Here is a 19537-nt window from a genome sequence, read left to right on the forward strand (position 1 = left end):
TTGAGAACCGCTGGTCCTTTACAGCTAGAAGCTGGGGCTCAGAGAAGGTGGTTGCACAGCTTTCAGTTGCAGGATCTAGTCTGGGCAGCAAGGCTGGGGCAGAAGTGCCTCTCTTCTCCAAGGTTCTTTACCAGTCTCTTAGTCATTTTCAATGGCCCCTTTCCCTGGGACCTTGAAGCCTTTGATGTTGCTCCAGTTCAGTTGACAAACTTCGTCCTGTGGCTCCTCCCTCGAAGATGGGTGCCTACATGGATTTGGGCGAACACAGTGACCCGGGCTCCATGCCACATATTACTCACATGTGCCCTTGGACTGCCAAAGGGGAAGTGCCTGGAATCCCCAGACCAACAGCATCGGTCTTCAGAGTGTGAAGGCTGTGGTTCCAAGCCTCCTTGACTGGGTTGGTGGGGAGACACCCACAAGGCAGGCTTTGCTATACGTGGTAGGATTCTGAGCCGTGCAGCAGGCGTGGAGGGCAGGGAACCCAGTGCTCCTGGAAGAACGGTGTGGGCGTTTTTCTATCCCTTCTCTACTGATTCACTCTCAGCTCTTTTCTGAGCCTGGGACGGGCAGAGGCCAGAGACCAGAGCAGCCGCAGCAGCCAGGCCCATCCAAGTCTCTGTTGTCTGGTTCGTAGCTCCGAGGCCCCAGGGCTCAGCAGCTCCTCCTGTTGGGCCATATTGCTGCCTCAGCTTCCCAAAGCATGGTCCAGCTGGAGGGCAGCATGGATGAAGACAAGAAACTAAGGCTGTTGGTGTCCTGGGCCCTGAGCTGTCTTCAGGCTTCTGCTGCCCATGTGGAAGGTAAGTGAAGGGTAACAGGCCCCCAAGTCAGCTGATAAGCCAGGACCCACCTTTGTCCAAGCAGGGACAGGGGACCCCTATTCCTGTCCTGTTGAGAACTTAGAAACACACACACACACACACACACACACACCAAGCAAACAAACAAACAAACCAAAAACCAGATTTGGGGTGCACTTGTCCACATCTGTACTGACTTTGCTGAGTCAGGTGAGGCTGTGGGGGTGGGTGAGGCTGGGGTGGACCTGGCTGGTCTATCCAGAAGTGAGTGTGAAGTGAGGACTTTAAGTATACCAGGAGAGGGGGAGAGGGAACCACTTTGGTGGTACAGCTCAAGGCTCTTAAACACTCATATCTTGAGGCCTTGTGTAGGGCACTGGGGGCGGGGGGGGGGGGTAGAGAAGGCAAGGATGCAGCCTCAGTTCCTTCCTGGCTCCAGGGAACAGAGAGGAACATGTGATGCTACAGGCATGCACCCACAGGAGAGCTGTGGAGGTGGAGGCCCTGCTCCAGAAGAGTGGGCAGCGTGCCCAGCCGCTGGGGCACCTGACCCTGCAGCCAGCCAACCAGAGCCTCCTCCTAGTTGCGCATGGCTGTCAGGGGGCCCTGCTGAGTTACATGGAGGTAAGTGGGTCTGGGATTGAGGACTGCTGGCCTGGAGAATCAGAGTGGACAGTTGAGGGCAGCCTGCACTCTCTCCAGTCCCTAGAGGCCCCCTTCTCTGGTTCTCACCTGTCCCTCTGGCCCACAGTCCAGGATGACAGCAATGGGCTCCCAGGTGCGAGCCCAGCTGGAAGAGAAGATTCAAAGCCTGGATGACTATGTGAGCGGATTCTGGAACCTGGTGGGTAGTCCCTGTTAAGGGAGCAGGGAACCCTGGGACCTGGCCTGTGCCCGCAGCCCTCCTTTCCAGCCGTGAAAGGCTGGAGAGTGTTTTCTCCATCGTCTCCCCCCTGATCCTGCCTTGGTTTCCCTGCCTAGGTACAGCCGGTGGGTGCTCTGGACAGAGCAGCAGAGTGCCTGGTGCAGCTGACCCAGGTGGGGCTAGGCGCTGTTCAGGCAGGTGGCCAGGCGGTAGCCACCTTGTGGGCCCAAGGTCAGGCCAGGCAAGTGCTGACTGGTCACCTGCCTCTCTACCTGGAGCGGCTGCAGGCGGAGATGGACCCTGTCCTAGTCTAGCCCCACCCTCGACCCAGGGGCCCTAGGTCTTCAGACTTATTCTCATACCACTACCTCAGTCAGGAAAGCAGTCTAATTTCTTTAGACCCCCAAACCTTATTTCATAGGCTCCTGCAACCTCTGTACCCTTTTGGCATGCTGTCTCCATCCAAGTAGACTTCAAAGTAATGCCTGGCTTCTCTCATGCACACAGCCTTGCTCTGGAGGCTTCCGGGGCCACCACTGGGTGTCTGTCTATGGGCTCCAGTGAGGCTTCCGTCCTGGTTAGCACATAGCTGTGCCCTGAGGACGCTGCTCCCAAGCAAGCAGAGAACCTGGCCTCCCCACAATTAAGGACCATTCCTGATCCTCCTGATCAGTCCAGGACTGAAACAAGCAGTGGGGACATGTCTGTTCCTAGCTCAGTCAACTATGCCAAAGTCCCTGTGTTGGTGCCTGGCCAGGAGCACACAGGTATTCTCATGACTGTGACTCACGGCAGCCCAAGGGTGCAGAGCAGAGTTGTCAATGGGGAGACCCTACATGCAGCACCCAGAGCTTCACTGTGTCACGCTGGATGCCATTGACTCCCCCGGAATGAACTGTGATGCCCATGCCTTAATTCTACCCCATCCGTCACTGCAGGGCGCAGGCCTCCTGTCCTCTAGGCCTGGGATGTTAGCCATGACTGGCTTTCCTGGTTTCCCTGTTCTCATCTGCAGTCAGGAGCTCTGGGGCCTTAGGCGATTACCTGTTGCAGAGCCCCTGGCCACACTGAAGGAGGCCTACTTGGAGGTGATGCTGCGGCCCCTGGATGAGGTGTGGCGAGAGCGGGCTGAGGAGACCAGGCAGCAGCTGCAGGCCTGGCTGCTCCGGTTGCCAGGAAGTTGGAGGCTAAGGCCCATCCAGGTGGCCCTGGGAGCCATGATGGGTGCCCTGGAGCTGGTGAGGGTGTGCGTGATAGGGCAGGGTGGGGTTGGGCTCACCGAGGGTCGCTCTGACAGCTGTCCCTGCCCCCACCCAGGCCACCCACCATGCACTGTCCTGGGCTGAGGCTGAGGTCTCCTGGGCCCTGAGGCGGCTCTACAAACCCTTACGGAGCATGTACAGTTACTCAGCCAGGTAAGTCCCGTGTTCATGCTGCATGGTGGGACATAGCAAACCTGGTCCGTCTCACTTAGGACAGCACTGCCACACAGGCAGTCCTCATTTGACAGGGGAAACTGAGGCTCGGGCTCTGCACAAGCTCTGTTCACACTCTAGTTGGTTTTGCAAAAGCCTTAGCAAAGGCATTCTTGGCTAGCAGCCTGGATATCGTCTGAGGGGCAGGGTTCCTGTCCCTGACCTCTGTGTTAGGTAGCGTGTACTGCTGAAAGCGCCAGCCAGCAAGTGGATTGAAGAGGAGGTCTGGCTGGGAATGGGATTTCTTGTGTGTGTGGTATACATTTCTGTGGACCCACATATGTGTGCACATGTATGTGGTGGCTTGAAGTTGGAAGAGTATAATCGTTATGGTTTTCACACCTTATTTACTGAGGCAGGTTCTCTCAGTCAAACCCAGAGCTCACTGATAAGACTAGTCTTGCTAGCTAGCTTGCTCTGGGGATCGCCTGTCTCTGCCTTCTGGGAATGGTACTACAACTTGCTGTCATGCTCCTCTGCATTCCTGTGAGGTTCTGACCTTCCGTCCTTATGCTTGTGTGGCAAGTGCCCTAACCTCCGAGCCGCTGCCCCAGCTCAGGAGATGAGCCTTGAGCAGGGAGTTCTGGGTAGGGCACCCAAATGGTGCAGAGGCAGGGGTAAGGCTTGTAGCACCATGGCGCCTGTCTGAGGAACAGTAAGGAAGCCAGCAGGCCTTGAGCAGCTTCAGGTGGCCGAGGGCCTTGGCTTCTGCTTGGAGATGGGCACACACAGCATATGAGGGTTTTGGTCCAAGGAAAGGTAAATCATATTGAGATTATAAAGATGGACCGAGTGTAGGGCCCTATTTTTCAACAATGTGGCTGGGTATGTGATGGCTGGAACAATGGCAGCATGGAAGGGATGAGAGGCAGCCTGAACCCAGCTGTGTTTTTAACATCAGCCTGAAGAGGACTGAGACTCAACTGTGTAGGTGGTAAAAGGAGTGAGGGATGATTCCTATAAAGGGATGGAGGTCCCTTTCTAGACAAGAGACAAGACTGCAGGGGCTTCTGCACCGGTATAACCAATGCTACGTAACCAGAGCTGTGGTGGCTTGAACCACAGCAATCATTCTCATACAGTTGTGAAGGGCTGGGGCAGGGTGCAGGCACCTTAGGATTAGCCATGGAGAAGTGGTAATACAGGCCTCACAGGTAGGAGCCTCCAAGAATGCCTGCAGTTCCAGTCTACCCCAGCAGGTGGCAGGATGGTGCCTCCTGAGTTATGGAATGCTTGGGCCTACTCTGCCTCAATTTTCCCACCTGTAAACTTGGGACATTACTCCTAGGAAAATGAATGGAAAAACAGCTGCAAACCTAGCAGGGTTTGACAGGAATAATGCCCCAGCAGACGGGGTCTCTTGTGACAGTAGAGACCTGTTCCTGTGACTCTGTGGTGGCCACACCCAGTGCCCAGTCCCCCTCCTACGGTATAGCCCAGCATTAGCGGCTTCTTTGCTCCTTTAAACTCCAGGTTTGCTGGGCTTCTGTTCCACAGCCTGGGAAAGTTCTAGAATCTTTCCCTTACCTGTAGAAATCTCAGAGACCACTTCCCCCTCCCCCAGCTTCCCTTTGGCTGGGATCCTGTTCAGGTCCATTCAGCATCAACTTACTGTGCCTGTGACCAAACACCCTGACTGGACTTCCCCCTTCCTTAGTATCTATGCCCATCCCATCACCCCACTGCTCCCCCCTTCGAGCAGGGCACAAAATCAAACAGCTGTGCCCTTACTGCAGCTGGTCCATCTTTTGAAGACACTTCCCCAGACAGAGGTGGGCCCTCTCTAAGGTGACAGCCTGCTAATGTGACCCCCTTTCCTTCCTGTGACAATACCATCTCTCGGGGAGAGGAGGTGAGGCTCGGTGAGACATCTCAACTTCCTAGGGGATCCAGTTCCTCTGTCCTTTCCAGGAACCGCTCTGTGGTGGTAAGGCTACCACTCCTGCAGGTGGGAGACGGGCCCCTGGATGTGGCCCAGGGGGTCAGTTACCTGGTGGAGGAGAAACTCCTGCAGCCACTCCGCAGGCTGTGTGAGGCTAACGTGCTGGCTGAGTTCTACGGGCTCCGGCGGCGTCTACTGAGGAGCCCCTTCAAGCGTAAGTCCTGCCTGGCCTGTCCACCTCCTCCCTGGGAAGCCTTCTGCCTGTGGAACAAAGGGCCTAGCAAGCTCTGTCAAGCCCTGTGGTGTCACAGGCCAGCCCCACAAGTTCCTAGGCTTGGTGAGGTCATCTGGGGCTACAGACCCTGGATTTTGTCCAGAATATAACAGGGAGTACACAGCTGAGGGCTCCTTCTGAGGCCAGCCTTCTCCCAGAGGGCCTTGATGGAGGAATAGGGCTGAGCCCCAGTTGTAGCTAGAAGGCTGTTAATTGAATGCAGGCTTGCTGGGGAGGCAGTGTCTGTAGCCTGGGGCCCCAAGATGCCTTTGGGAGGCCCTGGGAAGCCTGAATCTGTACAACGTGTTCAGCCTCAGTTTCCTCTCGTGTGGAGTAGGAGGGGATACCATAGCTGACTTGAGTGGGCTATAAGCGCAACATCCGAGCCCGAACCCTTCTACAGTGCAGTGCCAGGCTGAGGAGGGGAGGTTTACTATGTGATAGACCTTGAGCTCAGGGTCTTAGGAGAGTCCCCAGACTTGGGAGCACACTTGTTCCTGGGCAGCAGGTTTACTCAGTGTTGAGTCGGCCTGACCTCTTCTCAGATTACAATGCTGTGGTGGCGGGCACCAGATACCTGGTGACCTTTGATGGGCAGGTGTGGGGCCTGGGTCCCTGCTGCGGCAGCTTCCTGCTAGCCAAGGACTTCACTCATCAAACGTTCTCTCTGATGCTGAGCCGCACAAGCTCAGGCTTCATGGCCCTTCATGTAGAGCTGAACCACACAACCCTCATCCTGTATCCTAGCCTAAAGGTAGGTGCTCGGGAGTGGGAGGGGCTCCCTGGAGCTGCTTGTCTGCTTGTTGCCTGCAGGTTTGGTGCTGGTAGTGTGATTCCCGGCTTACCCCTGTGTGATCCACAGGCTTACACGCAGTATGACAGCTGCTGGAATTTAGACCCTCCTCCTGCTGTGCTGAGCACTGGGCCCAAGGTTGTGCTGAGCAGCGAGGATGGTGTGTCTGTCTCCTGTGATGTGCCAGCAGGCCTCTGCAGCCTGACACTGGGCCTGTGGCACCACGGTGGGTCGGGTCTCGGTGCTACCCACGAGGGCATTTTCTAGCTGCCCTGTGGCCAGACTCCAGGGTTGTGCCCCTTTCTCAGTAACACTGCTGCTGTCATCCCTGGAAGAGAAGAGCATAGACCAATGGGCAAGAGCTGGAGATAATCCTGAAGGTTGCCTTTGCTGACAGGCCGCTTTCCTGCTGGGGTGGCAGTGACTGCTGGCCTCCTTTCTAGTGTGACACAGCTGTCTACTTCTCAGTCCTGGTGGTTTCTGTTACATTACAGATGACCCGGCAGAGGCTGAGTGACTCACTCCCTCTCCCAGGGCCAGCATCTGGCCCACGGCTTCTGAGCCAACTTGGCTCTCTTCCCTGGGGACAGTCAATACAGAGTGGAGTTGGCTCTTATGAGGTTCCCATCATGTAGCTGGGCCCCCGAGAGGTGCCTGGAAAACTTGCTAACTGGGCCTGTGGTCCAGGAAGCGGGGGAATCACTGCAAGGCACAGATACCATCTTTAGATCCCCTTTCCCCTCTCCCCACTTCTGAGAGGTCTGGTGTCCTGGGGAGGGGAGAGGGAGGCTTTCCTAGCAGGTCCCTCCTGCCCTGCAGGTGTATCTGCTGGCCTTCTGGGTACCAATAACAATGAGGCAGATGACGAGCTAAAGCTGCCCGATGGCACGGAGGCTGCCAGCCTGGAGGAGCTCACTCGGGCCTGGCAGGTAAGCTGTGGGAAAACCCTTCCTGCCGCGTCTACCCCCAGGCTCCGTGGAGGACAGCTGCTCAGGTTCAGAATGAAGCAGGAGCCCCGAGGATACGGGCATCTCTTGCTGAGGCTGATGTGCACTAGGCAGTGTGCCCAAGAGACAAGTGGTTCTCTCGGAGGCTTGAGTCTTGTGTGTTCCCATCCAGGTGGGAGAGAATTGTGGTGCTGTGGAGAGGATGCAGCAGCCATGCTCAGGACACAGCACCGCCTGCCAGGCCTTCTTCCAAGAACCCAGCTCCAGTCTGGGGAACTGCTTCCAGGTGGTGAGTGTGAGGCTGCGCCTGGCCAGAGCCACTCAGCAGAGAAACCACAGAATGAAAGAAGCCTAATCTAGCCTATGCGGTGATGGGCCTGCACAGTGATGGGCGGGCATTGGTTTCAGGTGGACCCTGCTCCATTCCTCAGACTGTGTGTCCAGGGTACCTGTGACCCCAAGGAGCTGCAATCTGACTGCCACCTAGCAGCTGCCTACATCTACCTGTGTGCCCAGGACTCTATGCCCTTGGCCCTTCCTCTGCAGTGTGGTAAGTTCTCATCCAGGCCCCATCCCAAATGGAAAACCAATGCCATTCTCTGAGCTCCCACAGGGATGACACAGTGAGCACAGAGTCCTAGCACTAGCCTGCTTGGCAGGGACAGGAGGAATGCTAGTTTGAGATCAGCCTGGGCTACATAGCAAGACTGTCTTAAGAAAACCAAACAGGGCTGGAGGGACGGCTCAGTGGTTAAGATCACTGGCTGCTCTTGCACAGGACCTAGGTTTGACTCTGATACCCACATAATGGCTCACAACTGTCTATAAGTTCAGTCCCCGGGCAACTGATGCCCTGACCTTCACAGGCACCAGGTACACACATGGTGTGTACAGACAGACATGAAGGGAACATTCGTATATGTAAAATAAAAACTAGTACAGCTTCTTAAAAAGAAAAGAAAGCAAAGACAGTTGGGGAGATAGCCTGGCTGGTAAAATGCTTGCCCTACAAGTATGGGTTGGATCCCCAGAACCAGGAGATTAAGGTGGGTGTGAGGGGTGCTTGTCACAATAGCACCGGGGAGGCAGAGACAGGGGGCTAGCTCTGGGCCACTGAGATCCTGCCTGATGGGTGGGGGAAAGTGAATATTGCTCGAGGGTTAAAGGGCTAACACCTGAGATTAACTTCTGACCCCCCCCACATGAGAACACAAAAAGAAAACCAGAGATGCAGATTGCCACCAAGCCAAGTGTCTCGAGCACCTTCAGGACTCTCAGAACCTGTGCTAGTAGCTCTGAGGTGACAAACTATGCCTGTGACCCTGACTCAGAGTGGCAGCTGACAGCATATTTGCTTCTTCTTTTTTTTATTTTTTTGGTTTTTCGAGACAGGGTTTATCTGTGTTGTTTTGGAGCCTGTCCTGGCACCCGCTCTGTAGACCAGGCTGGTCTCGAACTCACAGAGATCCTCCTACCTCTGCCTCCCGAGGGCTGGGATTAATGGCGTGTGCCACCAACGCCTGGCACATTTGCTTCTTGATCCAACCAAGAAGTCACAGCTGCAGTTAACAACAGTGGGACATGCCTGAGACCCCCATATCCTGAACTCCTGGGAGTCTTTTGTTTTGTTGAGATAGCGTTTCTCTGAGTAAGCTTAGCTGTTCCTACCTGTCTTAGAACTCACTGTACAGGCCAGGTTGGCCTCGAACTCAGAGATCCACCTGCCTCTGCCTCCCTAGTGCTAGAATTAAAGGTGTGCACCACCACTGCCAGGGAGTCTGGGATTCTTAGAGGCATGAAAGAAGACATCAAAGACGAACAGCATGTCAAAAGGAATTTTGGGTGTGTGAAGTGCAAGATAAATTGTAAAAGAGAAGAGAAAGTTAGTGAAATGGAAAATGTGACATGGGGTGTCATGTCACATGTGACATGCCCCCGCACACACACACACACACACACACACACACACACACACACACACACACACACACACACACACACACCTTGTGCAGACTTCAAGGTAGCTGCCAGGTCCAGCTTCCCCTGGGAATGGAAGGGAATGAGCAGAGTTTTGTTTTTTGATTTTTTGCGTTTTTTTTGCGCTGTTTCCACTCATCTGGGACTGCTGTGCATCTGCGCTCTGAACACTGGTGTAGTTCGGAGATTTGGCTGGAGGAGTGGTGGGAACTGCTGCTGCAGAGCTGTGGGTAGCGAGGGTAGCCGACCACAGTGCCACCAGCTTCTCACAGCTGAGAACACGTAGTAGAGTTAGAGGAAAGGTCCAAGCTGAGCCACAGAAGTCCTTCCTTATGCTTCGGATGCACGCAGAGACTCTGCAAACACCCTGTGCTCCTGAAAGGAGCGTGTGCTCAAAGGAACATGACACTGTCCCACGGTGTGGGGGAACCACAGCCCATGCCTGCTGTGCCTACAAAGTGGGGAGATGGTAATGGGTAGGAGGCTGTGCTTTTAATCAGGGCCAGGGGCTGCCTGAGAGACCCCTGACCCACTTCCAGGAAATGGTGGGACCTTCCTTCTAGGCTTCACAGCACAACCTTACTTCTCTTTTCTTATAGTTTGAGATTTTTGCCCAAGTCAACACAAGGCGGCCTTCTACCCCAATTTCCTGGGCGAGGTCAAGGTTTTTGGCTGGAAGGGGACCACCAGTGCAGAATGCCAGCAACCCAAGACAAAAGCAACACTTGCTGCCTAGAGCAGAAAGGAAGAGCTGAGGACCAGCCCCACTCTAGTGTCCCTGGGGCTGAGGGACACCCAGCTGGCCCCAGGAATTCATTCTGCAACTCCACTGGACAGAGTCCAGGCCAAAGCACACACCCCTGGGAAGCAGCTCCACACCAGCACCAACACTCCCCCAGAAACTGATTCTGCAACCTGAGCCTTGGGATGGCAATGGCCTGGAGGACACAGGCTGCCTGGCACAGGCTTCCCCTGCCACCCTGGGGATCTCAGAAGGTATGCACTTCCTGGAGGGGACCTGTGGACTCGAGACTGGTTAGGGAGCTTCCTTCTCTAGGATGAACACACAAGATGCTTCCAGGGCATGGGGAGAAGGGTCCTTTACAAAGGACAAGTGGTATTAATAGATGGGGGTTTGGGCCACTAGACATCAGGGTTTTTTGTTTATTTCTCTTGGGGAATAGTCTTTTATTAAGTTTTCAACTGCAAAATAAAGCTGTCAGAATTCATGATTGTGTCTATGGGGTTGATGTCTGTGCCAACTAACCCCTGTGCAGCTTTGGTGGCTATGAGCCAGGAGGGGGCGCTTTTGAGCCCTTTCTACACTGAAGCTCATTTAGTTTATCTCCAGGGCTTTCTGCAGGCTAAGGCTAGCACTCTGCCACTGAGCCTTTGAATGGGCTGGAAAGGATCCAGATTCTAGAACAAAGGACAAAGTATGTCCCACCAGGAATGGGACAAAGAGAAGGCAGGAAGGCGGGTGCCAAGCTCAGCCAACCCTGGTGCACAGCAGGTGTCCAGAAAGGTGTCTCCAAAAGATCTCTGGAGCCAAGGGAGGTGAAGCCAGTCTTTCTCAGCCCCTACTGCTGAGACCCTTAATACAGTTCCCATTGTGGTGACTCCAACCGTAAAGTTATTTCATTGCTACTTCGTAACTGTGATTTTGCTGTTATTAGTCATAATGAAAATATCTGATATGCGACCCTGCGAAACAGTTAGCCCCCCACAAAGGGTTGCAACCCACAGGTTGAGAAACACTGCTGTAGGAGGCATGGGCTGCTCTCACTGACAGAGTGCCTGCATCTTATCCCAAGTTCCACCCCAAAGACCTCCATGACCTCGAACTGCTCAGGATGGTTTGAAAGACGTTTGACCTTTACAATAGCCCAGTGATTCCTCCTCGTATGTTCCTCCCAGTTCCCTTACTGAAGGAGGCCTGCCTGGAGCCCAGATGTCACTGAACTGGGCCTGTCTGCCTCCCAGGCCCACCCACCCCACTTTACATCATGACTCAGCAGGTAAAGGCACTCCCTACCAAACCTGACAGCCAGGGTTCAATCCCCAGGACTATGCAGGAGAACCGACTTCCTTCCAGCTGTCCTCTGACTTCCTCACATGCACCCTTCTGTGTGCCCCCAATTGCAGCACCCCTCCCTGTAAAGCTTTCGCCATGTCCCAAGCTGCAATGTGCAGTGCTTACTCAAAATGCTCTAAGTTACAGGCTGATGGCATGTTCAGTCAGAAGGTACACCCAGGACTAAAGAGATAGCTTGGCAGTGCCTTTTTCTCAAACGTGAGGACCTGAGTTCAAATCCCAAGCACCCGTGTAAAGCTGAGCGGGGCTGCATGCTTGCTCTCCCCAATGGGGAACAGACACAGAAGGCCTGCTGCAGCTTGCGGGCAGCTAGCCCAGCTCTAGGTTCAGTGAGACACTCTGTCTCAAGAGAATAGGGCAGAGTGATGGAGTAGGTCATCTTATGGCCTCCTCCATCTTCCACACATGCATGGATGCACACAAGTGTATATAACATGTACAAACAGAGATGTGTCCTCAGAGGCTGGGGAGATGGCCATTGGTAAAGCACATGCCATGGAAGCATAAGGTTCTGAGTGCTGTGGTAGCATGTGCCTGTGATCTTAGTGCTGAGGAAATGGAGACATGAGGGTCCCTGGAGCTTTCTGGCTAATTAGTCTTGTCCAGTTGGTGAGCCCCAGGTTCAATGAGAGAGACCCTGTCTCAAAAATAAGATGTAAGTGACTGAGGAAGACACTTGATCAGCCTCTAGCCTTTCTGTACATTTATGTAGACCAGTGTGCACGATCACTCACATGCCCTGTATACACCAGTGGGGAAGTAGTCTCCTCGATCCGGCAGATTCAGTACCAATGTTTTGCAGACTGTAGTTTCGTGAGTCCATGTTCAGAATTTAACATAGTTGGGGCGGGGGTGATTCCATGAAAAAGACCAGCAGAGCCAGCTATGGTGGTTATATGGTTCCAGCTACAGGGTATCAGGGCTATCAGCAGGCTTGGAGTTCATCAAGGGTGGACCTCTGCCTCACAGTTAGCAGCTTGTAAATCCAAGAATAGAAGCAGCAGGACTGTGCTTCCTGGTCAAAAGAACAGGGTGTCAAACACCTGCGTAGAGAAGATGAGGCTAAATGGCCCAAAAGACCCCAGGATGATGCTCCAGCTGGAGGCTTCTTGGCGAAGGAAAGACATATACTGCTGCCCCTGCCTTCAGAGCCCATCTAAGCTGAGCATGGTGGTACTGGCCTCAGTCACAGCACTGTAGAGGAGCTCTGTGAGTTCAAGGTCTGCTTGGCCTACACAGAAAGTCCACATGGGGCTAGAGAGAGCGAGCAGCAGTTTGGTGTGCTTGTTGCCTTCCAGGGGGCCTGAGTTTTCCCAGCACCCATGATGAGCGACTCACAACCACTTTTAACTCCAGCTCCAAGGGATCCGATGCCTTCTTCTGGGCTCCTTGAGCACTTTCACACACATACACACAAAAACAAAATGTTTTTTATAGTCAGTCCATATGAGCCTGTCATTGAGGAAAACGTCCCCAGAAAACTCTTCCGGACTTTGGACCGTGCGGGGCTGGGGAGACTGCTCATGAGCAGGGGCAAGTACTGCAGAGCCTGACCACCTGGGTTCCACCCCCAGGACCACGAGGTGGAAGGAGGGGACAGTCCGTGGATAGCCAGACATGCACAGATAAAAAGAAATGTTTTAAAAGCAAGTTTAAAAGTAATGCTTGAACTCTTAAAGGATTATTTTTGTTTTAAATTTTGTATTTGAGACAGCGCCTTACTATATAACCTGGTTGGCCTGGAACTCACCATAGGCCAGCAGCACTTGAACTCACAGAGATTGACCTGCTCTGCTTCCCAAGTGCTAGGATAAAAAGCATGTGCCACCATGTCAAGACTACTTTTTTTTTTATTTAAATTTAGATTAGAAACAAGGTTGCTTCACAAGTCAGTTCCAGGTCCCTCTCCGGTTCCCTCCCCTCCTCCCTCTCTGTCTCCCTCTCCTTCTCCAGTCAAGACTCTTTTTTAAAGTTTTTAATTATGTGTGTGTGCGTGTGTGTGTGTGTGTGTGTGTGTGTGTGTGTGTGTGTGTGTATGAGAACAGTGCCCATGGATGCCAGAAGAAGGTGTCAGAACCCTGAAACTGCAGTTACAGGCAGTTATGAGCTACCCAGTGTGGGTGCTGGTAAACCAAACTCAAACCCTCTGTGGGAGCAGCAAATGCTCTTAAGAGCTCCACCATTCCTCCAGCCCCCTGAGCAGCAGTTCTCAGATTGTGCTCTGTGACCCCCCAGGGTTGAATGACCCTTCACAGGGGTAGCCTAAGACCACTGAAAAATACAGATATTTGCGTTATGATTCGTAAGAGTAGCAAAATTACAGTTACGAAGTAGCAATGAAAATAATTTTATGGTTGGAGTCACCACAGCATGAGGAACTGTACTGAAGGTTTGGGAGGCTGAGAACCACTGTTCTAGAGGGTCTTAGAACCAACCCTCCACTGATCTAACCGCCACTCTGGAATGGCATCCAAAGCATGAGGAAAGGGAGAGAAGACAGCTACAAGATTCCAAAGACAGAAAGATAATTTTCTCATTAAAAAGCTGAGAAAATTACAACCAGCCCAACTGGATTTTTTAAGTATGTTTTTTTAATTTAAATTAGAAACATGCATGCTTCAAATGTCAATCCCAGCTCCCCCCTTCTCCCTCCACCAGTCCCCCCCCTACCCCCAGACCAATCCCCACATCCTCCCCCAGGGAGGGTGAGGCCCTCCTTGGGGGGATCTCCAGAGTCTGTCATTTCATCCAGGGCAGGACCTAGGCCCTTCGCCATGTGTCCAGGCTGAGAGAGCATCCCTCCATGTGGAATGGGCTCCCAAAGGTCATTTGTATGCCATGGTGAACACTAGTCTACCACCCAAGGTCCCAGAGATTTCTGAGGCCTCCTCACTGACACTACATTCATGGAGTCTGGATCAGTCCACTGTTGGCCTCTCAGCCATCAGTCTGGGGTTCAGAGCTCCCCCTTGTCCAGTCAGCTGTCTTTGTGGGTTTCACCAGCACGGTCTTGACCCCTTTGCTCATCACTCCTCCATCTCTGTCACTGGGTTCCAGGGGGTCAGTTCAGTGTTTAGCTGTGAGTATCACATAAGGTAGTCCCAACCTTATCATCAGGTAGGGACTATTAATGTAGTCTTTCCGCTATTACATAGTTTTCCAGTTGGTGTTATCCTTGTAGATCTCTGGAGATCTCACTAGTCTCCTCAAGCCTATAATGACTCCAACTATTATGGTATCTCTTATCCTGGTCTCTTCTATTCTTACCCCAACTCAACCTTCCTGCTCCCCCGTGTCTTCTACCCTCCTCTTATCCCCCTCTCTTTTTCCTGGTTCCCTCTCTTCTCCAAGTTCCCAATCTGCTCAGGAGATCTTGCCTCTTTCCACTTCTCTGGGGTATAATGCATATCTCTTGGGAAACTCCCTGTTTCCCAGACTCATTGGCCCTGAGATTGTAGGCTGACACTCCCCTGATCCATGTCTAAAATCCATATATGAGTAAGTATATACCATGTTTGTCTTTTTGTGACTGGGTTACCCCACTCAGGATGGTTTCTTCTAATGCCATCCATTTGCCTGCAAATTTCAAGATTCTGTTGTTGTTTTTTTTTTTCCACTGTGTAGAACTCCATTGTGTAAATGTACCACATTTTCTCTATCCACTCTTCAGTTGAGGGGCATCTTTCTAGTTTTGGGGGTACATTAATTTGATGTATTACCTTGAACTCACTTGTCAAGTTCAAAATGTCTTAGCATAAAAGAAAAATTAAGCTTCAAGTCTGGCAGAAAACAAGACTGCATCAAAATCAGATTAAGAACAGTAGCCCTGGCTTGGAAAGATGGCTCTGTCCATAAAGAACTTGCTCTGCAAACAGGAGTTGTAGCCCCAGAGCCAATGAGGAGACAGACACTAATCCCAGCACTCAGGAACTGAGGCAGGAACAGGTCAAGGCCATCCTCTGATATATAGCGAACTTGAGGCCAGCCTGAGCTCGGAGGGAGAGGGGGGGGGAGGGAGGGAAAATATACACACACACATACTCACAGTCTTAAGGTTACTATTGCTATGATGAAACACCATGACCAAAGTAACTTGGGGAGGAAAGGGTTTATTTGCCTTATACTTCCATATTGCTGTTCATCATCAAAGGAAGTCGGGACAGGAACTCAAGTAGGGCAGGAACCTGGAGGCAGGGGCTGATGCAGAGGCCATGGAGGGTGCTGCTTACTGACTTGCTCCTTCATGGCTTGTCAGCTCAAAAGAAGAGGCCCTGATGAGTATCTTTGACATTCAGTTGATAGTACAGAAAGGTTAACCCTTAAGAGTACAGCGCATAGACAGGCATGGTGGCACATGTTTTAATGCCAGCACCCGGGAGGCAGGCACAGGAGGATCTTTGCGAGTCAGGGGCTACCCTGGTCTAAGAGTGAGCTCCAGGACAGCCAGGACTACATAAAGAGTACAGAGCACAGACTAAAAGTATCAAATATATACATTATAGAACCAAGCATGGAGCTGACATTTTCCTGCTTTAACAGAACTGAACATAGGTTTTGGTACATGACTAGTCAGTACATCAGGGCCAGTTCTCATCACTATAACCAGATACCTGAGATAACCGACTTTTGAGAAGTAAGATTTATCCTGGCCCAAGGCCTCAGTTCGTAGTCCCAGCCCTGCTGTTTTCATCTGTGGTCAGGCAGAGCCTAACAGTGCAGTGTGCGGTACAACCACTCACCTCCTAGAGGCCAGGAAACAGAAAGAGGGTCTGGGATGTCCCCAATGAGTTGACTTCCTCTCACTAAGTTTCTACCTCCTGATCTTTCCACTGCCTTTAGAGCCTTCAACAAATGATCTCTGCAGACCTTTAAAATCCAAACCTGGCCAGGTGTGTTGGCATACACCTTCAAGCTCAGCATTCCTGAGGCAGAGGCAGGCAGATCTCTGTTAATTCAAGTCTAGTGTGGTCTACATAGTGAGTTCTGGTCCAGCCAGGTATACTTAGCGAGACCCTGTCTCACAGTAAATAATTAAATAAATGAATTCCAAACCATAATTGTCAGCATAATTCAGCTGTCATAAAGACGAAACATCAGGCTGGAGAAATGGCTCAGCAGTTACATGTGCTTACTGATTTTGCAGGACCTGGGTCCTGTTCCCAGACCAAAAAGATGGCTCATAACTACCAGTAGCTTCAGTTCCAAGAGATCTGAAGCCCTCTTCTGACTTCCATGAGTACCAGGCTCACACATGGTACACATACACACACACACACACACACACACACACACACACACACACACACACACACACACACACAGAGGCACTCACATATACACATAAAATGAAAGTAAAACTTTTTTAAAAAAGAAATGTTGGCATTTTCAAAAATCACATTTATGTATTCGTCTATGTATGTGTGTGCTGAGTGTGAGTGTGTATGTTACACAAATCAAACTCAGGTCCTCAGGCTTGATGGCAGATGCCTTTACACTGAGCCACCTCACTGGGCCATGATCACAAATGTTCGAGATAGGCAAGCAGGAAGCCACGGAGATCCAGCTGCTGAAATTAACAGACAAAGACTTTGAAACGTGCTAAAGAATTTAATGGCAATAAGTGATCAAGACAAACAGATAGACAAATTTTTAAAAAAGAAAAAAGAAGATGAAACAAAAACCACAAATGTAGTGTTTGGAATTAAATACATGAAATAGAAACCTACCTTGTAGATTTACAAGAATGTACCTGTGGGTGAAGACATGACAGTGGTTATTAAGGGAAAATAATTTAAAACACACAGGGAGAAGATCACGAGAGAACAAATGTATAAACAAGACTAGGTGAGCCTTGAAGGACAATCACACTGACTAAATCACGTGTGGTTGAAGTCACAGAAGGTGGCAGAGAATATGGCAGAGCACCTTAGATGACAATAGCTAATAACCTTCCAATTGACAAGACACATCATTCTCAGATCCTAGAAGTTCAACAAACCCAAAGCAGGACTGACTGAAAACAGACTGTACCCAGGCACACCACAATGACCTAATGAAAACATGTAAGAGTTTTGATGATGTTGTATGGGTGTGGCACCCGGGGCCTTGTGCCTGCTGAGCAAGTGCTCCACACTCAGCCACACCCTCAGGCTTCTATTCGGTTCTTTTCCCCTCATTATGAGACAAGATCTTGCCAAGTGACCCGGGCTAGGCATGAACTTACTCTGCAGCCCAGGCAGGCCTTGATCATATATGATCCTCTTGCCTTAACTGTCAGGCAGCTGGGCTTACACCTACCCAGAGGGCATTGGGGGCAGGGTTCAATGCAAATACAGTGAACCAGAGCTCAACCCTCAGATGTTAGGTAAAGGAACCCAGCAGAGAGAGACATGTTTGCAATCTCAGTTTTGATAGGTGGAGACAGATAGGTCTCAGGACCTGACTCACCAGCCAGCTCAGCCTAATTGATGAGCTCCAGGCCAAGAGACTCTATATCAAAAGCCAGGTGCACGGCGCCACAGATACAACATCAGAAGTTGTCTTCTGGCTATCTCCATATGTTTGAACACACACACACACACACACACACACACACACACACACACACACACACACACACACACACACCATCACAGTCAAGGATATAACAGTCATGACAGCCAAGTCCTCATGAAAAATAGTAGAATCAGGAAATGAAGTGACAGGGAGAGACTGTCAGCCTAACAGCCAATAAACACACATTATCTAAGGCTAAAACAAAAATGGGACTGAGGAGTGTGGAGAGTTCGTCTGCTTAACAGTCAGGAGTCATGAACATAGGTTTTTTGTTTTTTTCTTTCTATTAAAGGTGGTTAGCCTGCCAAGTGCCAGTATTCCATAAACTCCCTATCTTGAAGCTCTTGTGTGCATGCCTGTTTGTTTGAACCCTGGACATTCCTGAGATGTGACTACCACATCCTTCCCAACCGTGCCAATTAGCCAGTCAAATCAGACTGCAAGATGGAGCTCCCATCAACGGGATGAGACACAATCACTACCTGCACCAGAATAAAAACTGGGTGAACTTCCCCACCCCAAAGTGTGTGCTTGCTCACTAACCCAGTTTGACAAAGAGAAATTGCCTTTTCTGGTTACTTTCACTTTGTTCATGTATTTTCTTTCTTTCTTTTGTGGAGGGTGGGGACAGGTTTTGAGACAGGTTTTCTCTATATAGCCCCAGCTGTCCTGGCACTGGCTCTGTAGCCAAGCTGGCCTTGAACTCACAAACCTGTCTGCCGCTGTCTCCCAAGGGATTAAAGGTGTGTGCCACCACTGCCCAGCTATTCATGTATTTCTTGGTTTAATGCCAAGAATAGTCTTTTCTAACGGAGAGCATACTGCTGCTGTTCCAGAGGACCTGAGCTGGGCTCCCAGAACCAACCGTGAATGGTTCACAAATGTCTGCCACTCCAGTTCCAGGGGACCCAGCACCCTCTGGTCTGTGTGGGCATTTCCATGTATGTACATGAGCCCACAGACAGCTAATTTTAAAAGAGAATAAATTTTAAAAGGGGGGAGGGGTAGGTAAAGTGTTTGCCTAGCATGCATGAAGTCCTGAGTGCCAGTCTTAGCTTCACATAAGCCAGGTGTAAATTCAAGGCTGTAATCCCAGTGCTAGGGAGGTGGAGGCAGGAGGATCGAGGTCATCCTCAACTACACAGTGAGTTCAATGAGGCCAGCCTGGGCTACATAAATGAAACTATGTCTCAAAAATGAGTGGGGTAAGCAAAATGAAACATTAGACCAACTTGAGGAAATGCATTACCCCAGGCACCTGATGGGGTGGATGCTAAAAATAGTTTTGCTTATTTATTTTTAAGATTTATTTGTTTATGTAAATGAGTGTTGTCTGCATGTATGTCTACACACTGGAAGAGGGCATTGGATTCCATGGGACTACAGTTATAAACAGTTGTGAGCTGCCATATGGGTGCTGGGAATTAAACTCAGGTCCTCTGGAAGAACAGCTAGTGCTTTTAACTGCTGAGCCATCTCTTCAGCCCTTAAGAATAGTTTTCATGGTGAAGACAAAGGATCCTAAATATGAAGTAAATTTGTAGGACACTGACATCACACTGCTGGCCTCAATTTATGTTTAAAATACAGAAATCAGGCCAGGGAGATGATCGGGGCAGTGTGTGTGTGTGTGTGTGTGTGTGTGTGTGTGTGTGTGTGTGTGTGTACCAGCTGCACAAGTGTGAGAGCCTGAGTTCACACTGTAATGTCTGTGCTCCTCTGGTGAGATGGAGGATGGAAGAGACCTGTGGGCAGGTTGGCCTGTGGGCAGGTTGGCCTGTGGGCAGGTTGGCCTGCTGAGACCAGCAGAAACAAGAGGCCTAATCAAACACACGGTGGATAGTGGGAACAGGCAGTCAAAGTTATCATCT

At 51.1% G+C, this 19537-nt stretch overlaps 1 protein-coding gene across 1 annotated transcript in view; it reads left to right on the forward strand.

Moving 5' to 3' along the window:
* The window catches only part of LOC106022374, a 115713-nt gene extending 105468 nt beyond the window's left edge, over positions 1-10245 (forward strand). Inside the window, 13 exon segments of the mRNA XM_040747920.1 lie at positions 638-803; positions 1243-1427; positions 1555-1662; positions 1785-1970; positions 2691-2906; positions 2986-3083; positions 5055-5239; positions 5845-6053; positions 6162-6318; positions 6912-7021; positions 7212-7328; positions 7448-7589; positions 9616-10245. Coding sequence (XP_040603854.1) covers positions 638-803; positions 1243-1427; positions 1555-1662; positions 1785-1970; positions 2691-2906; positions 2986-3083; positions 5055-5239; positions 5845-6053; positions 6162-6318; positions 6912-7021; positions 7212-7328; positions 7448-7589; positions 9616-9620 — 1884 coding nt within the window. The 3' untranslated portion in view covers positions 9621-10245.
* The last annotated feature ends 9292 nt before the right edge of the window (positions 10246-19537 follow it).

This window comes from Mesocricetus auratus, unplaced genomic scaffold, assembly GCF_017639785.1.
Source record: "Mesocricetus auratus isolate SY011 unplaced genomic scaffold, BCM_Maur_2.0 Super-Scaffold_100007, whole genome shotgun sequence".
In the NCBI taxonomy this organism is placed as follows: Eukaryota; Metazoa; Chordata; class Mammalia; order Rodentia; family Cricetidae; genus Mesocricetus; species Mesocricetus auratus.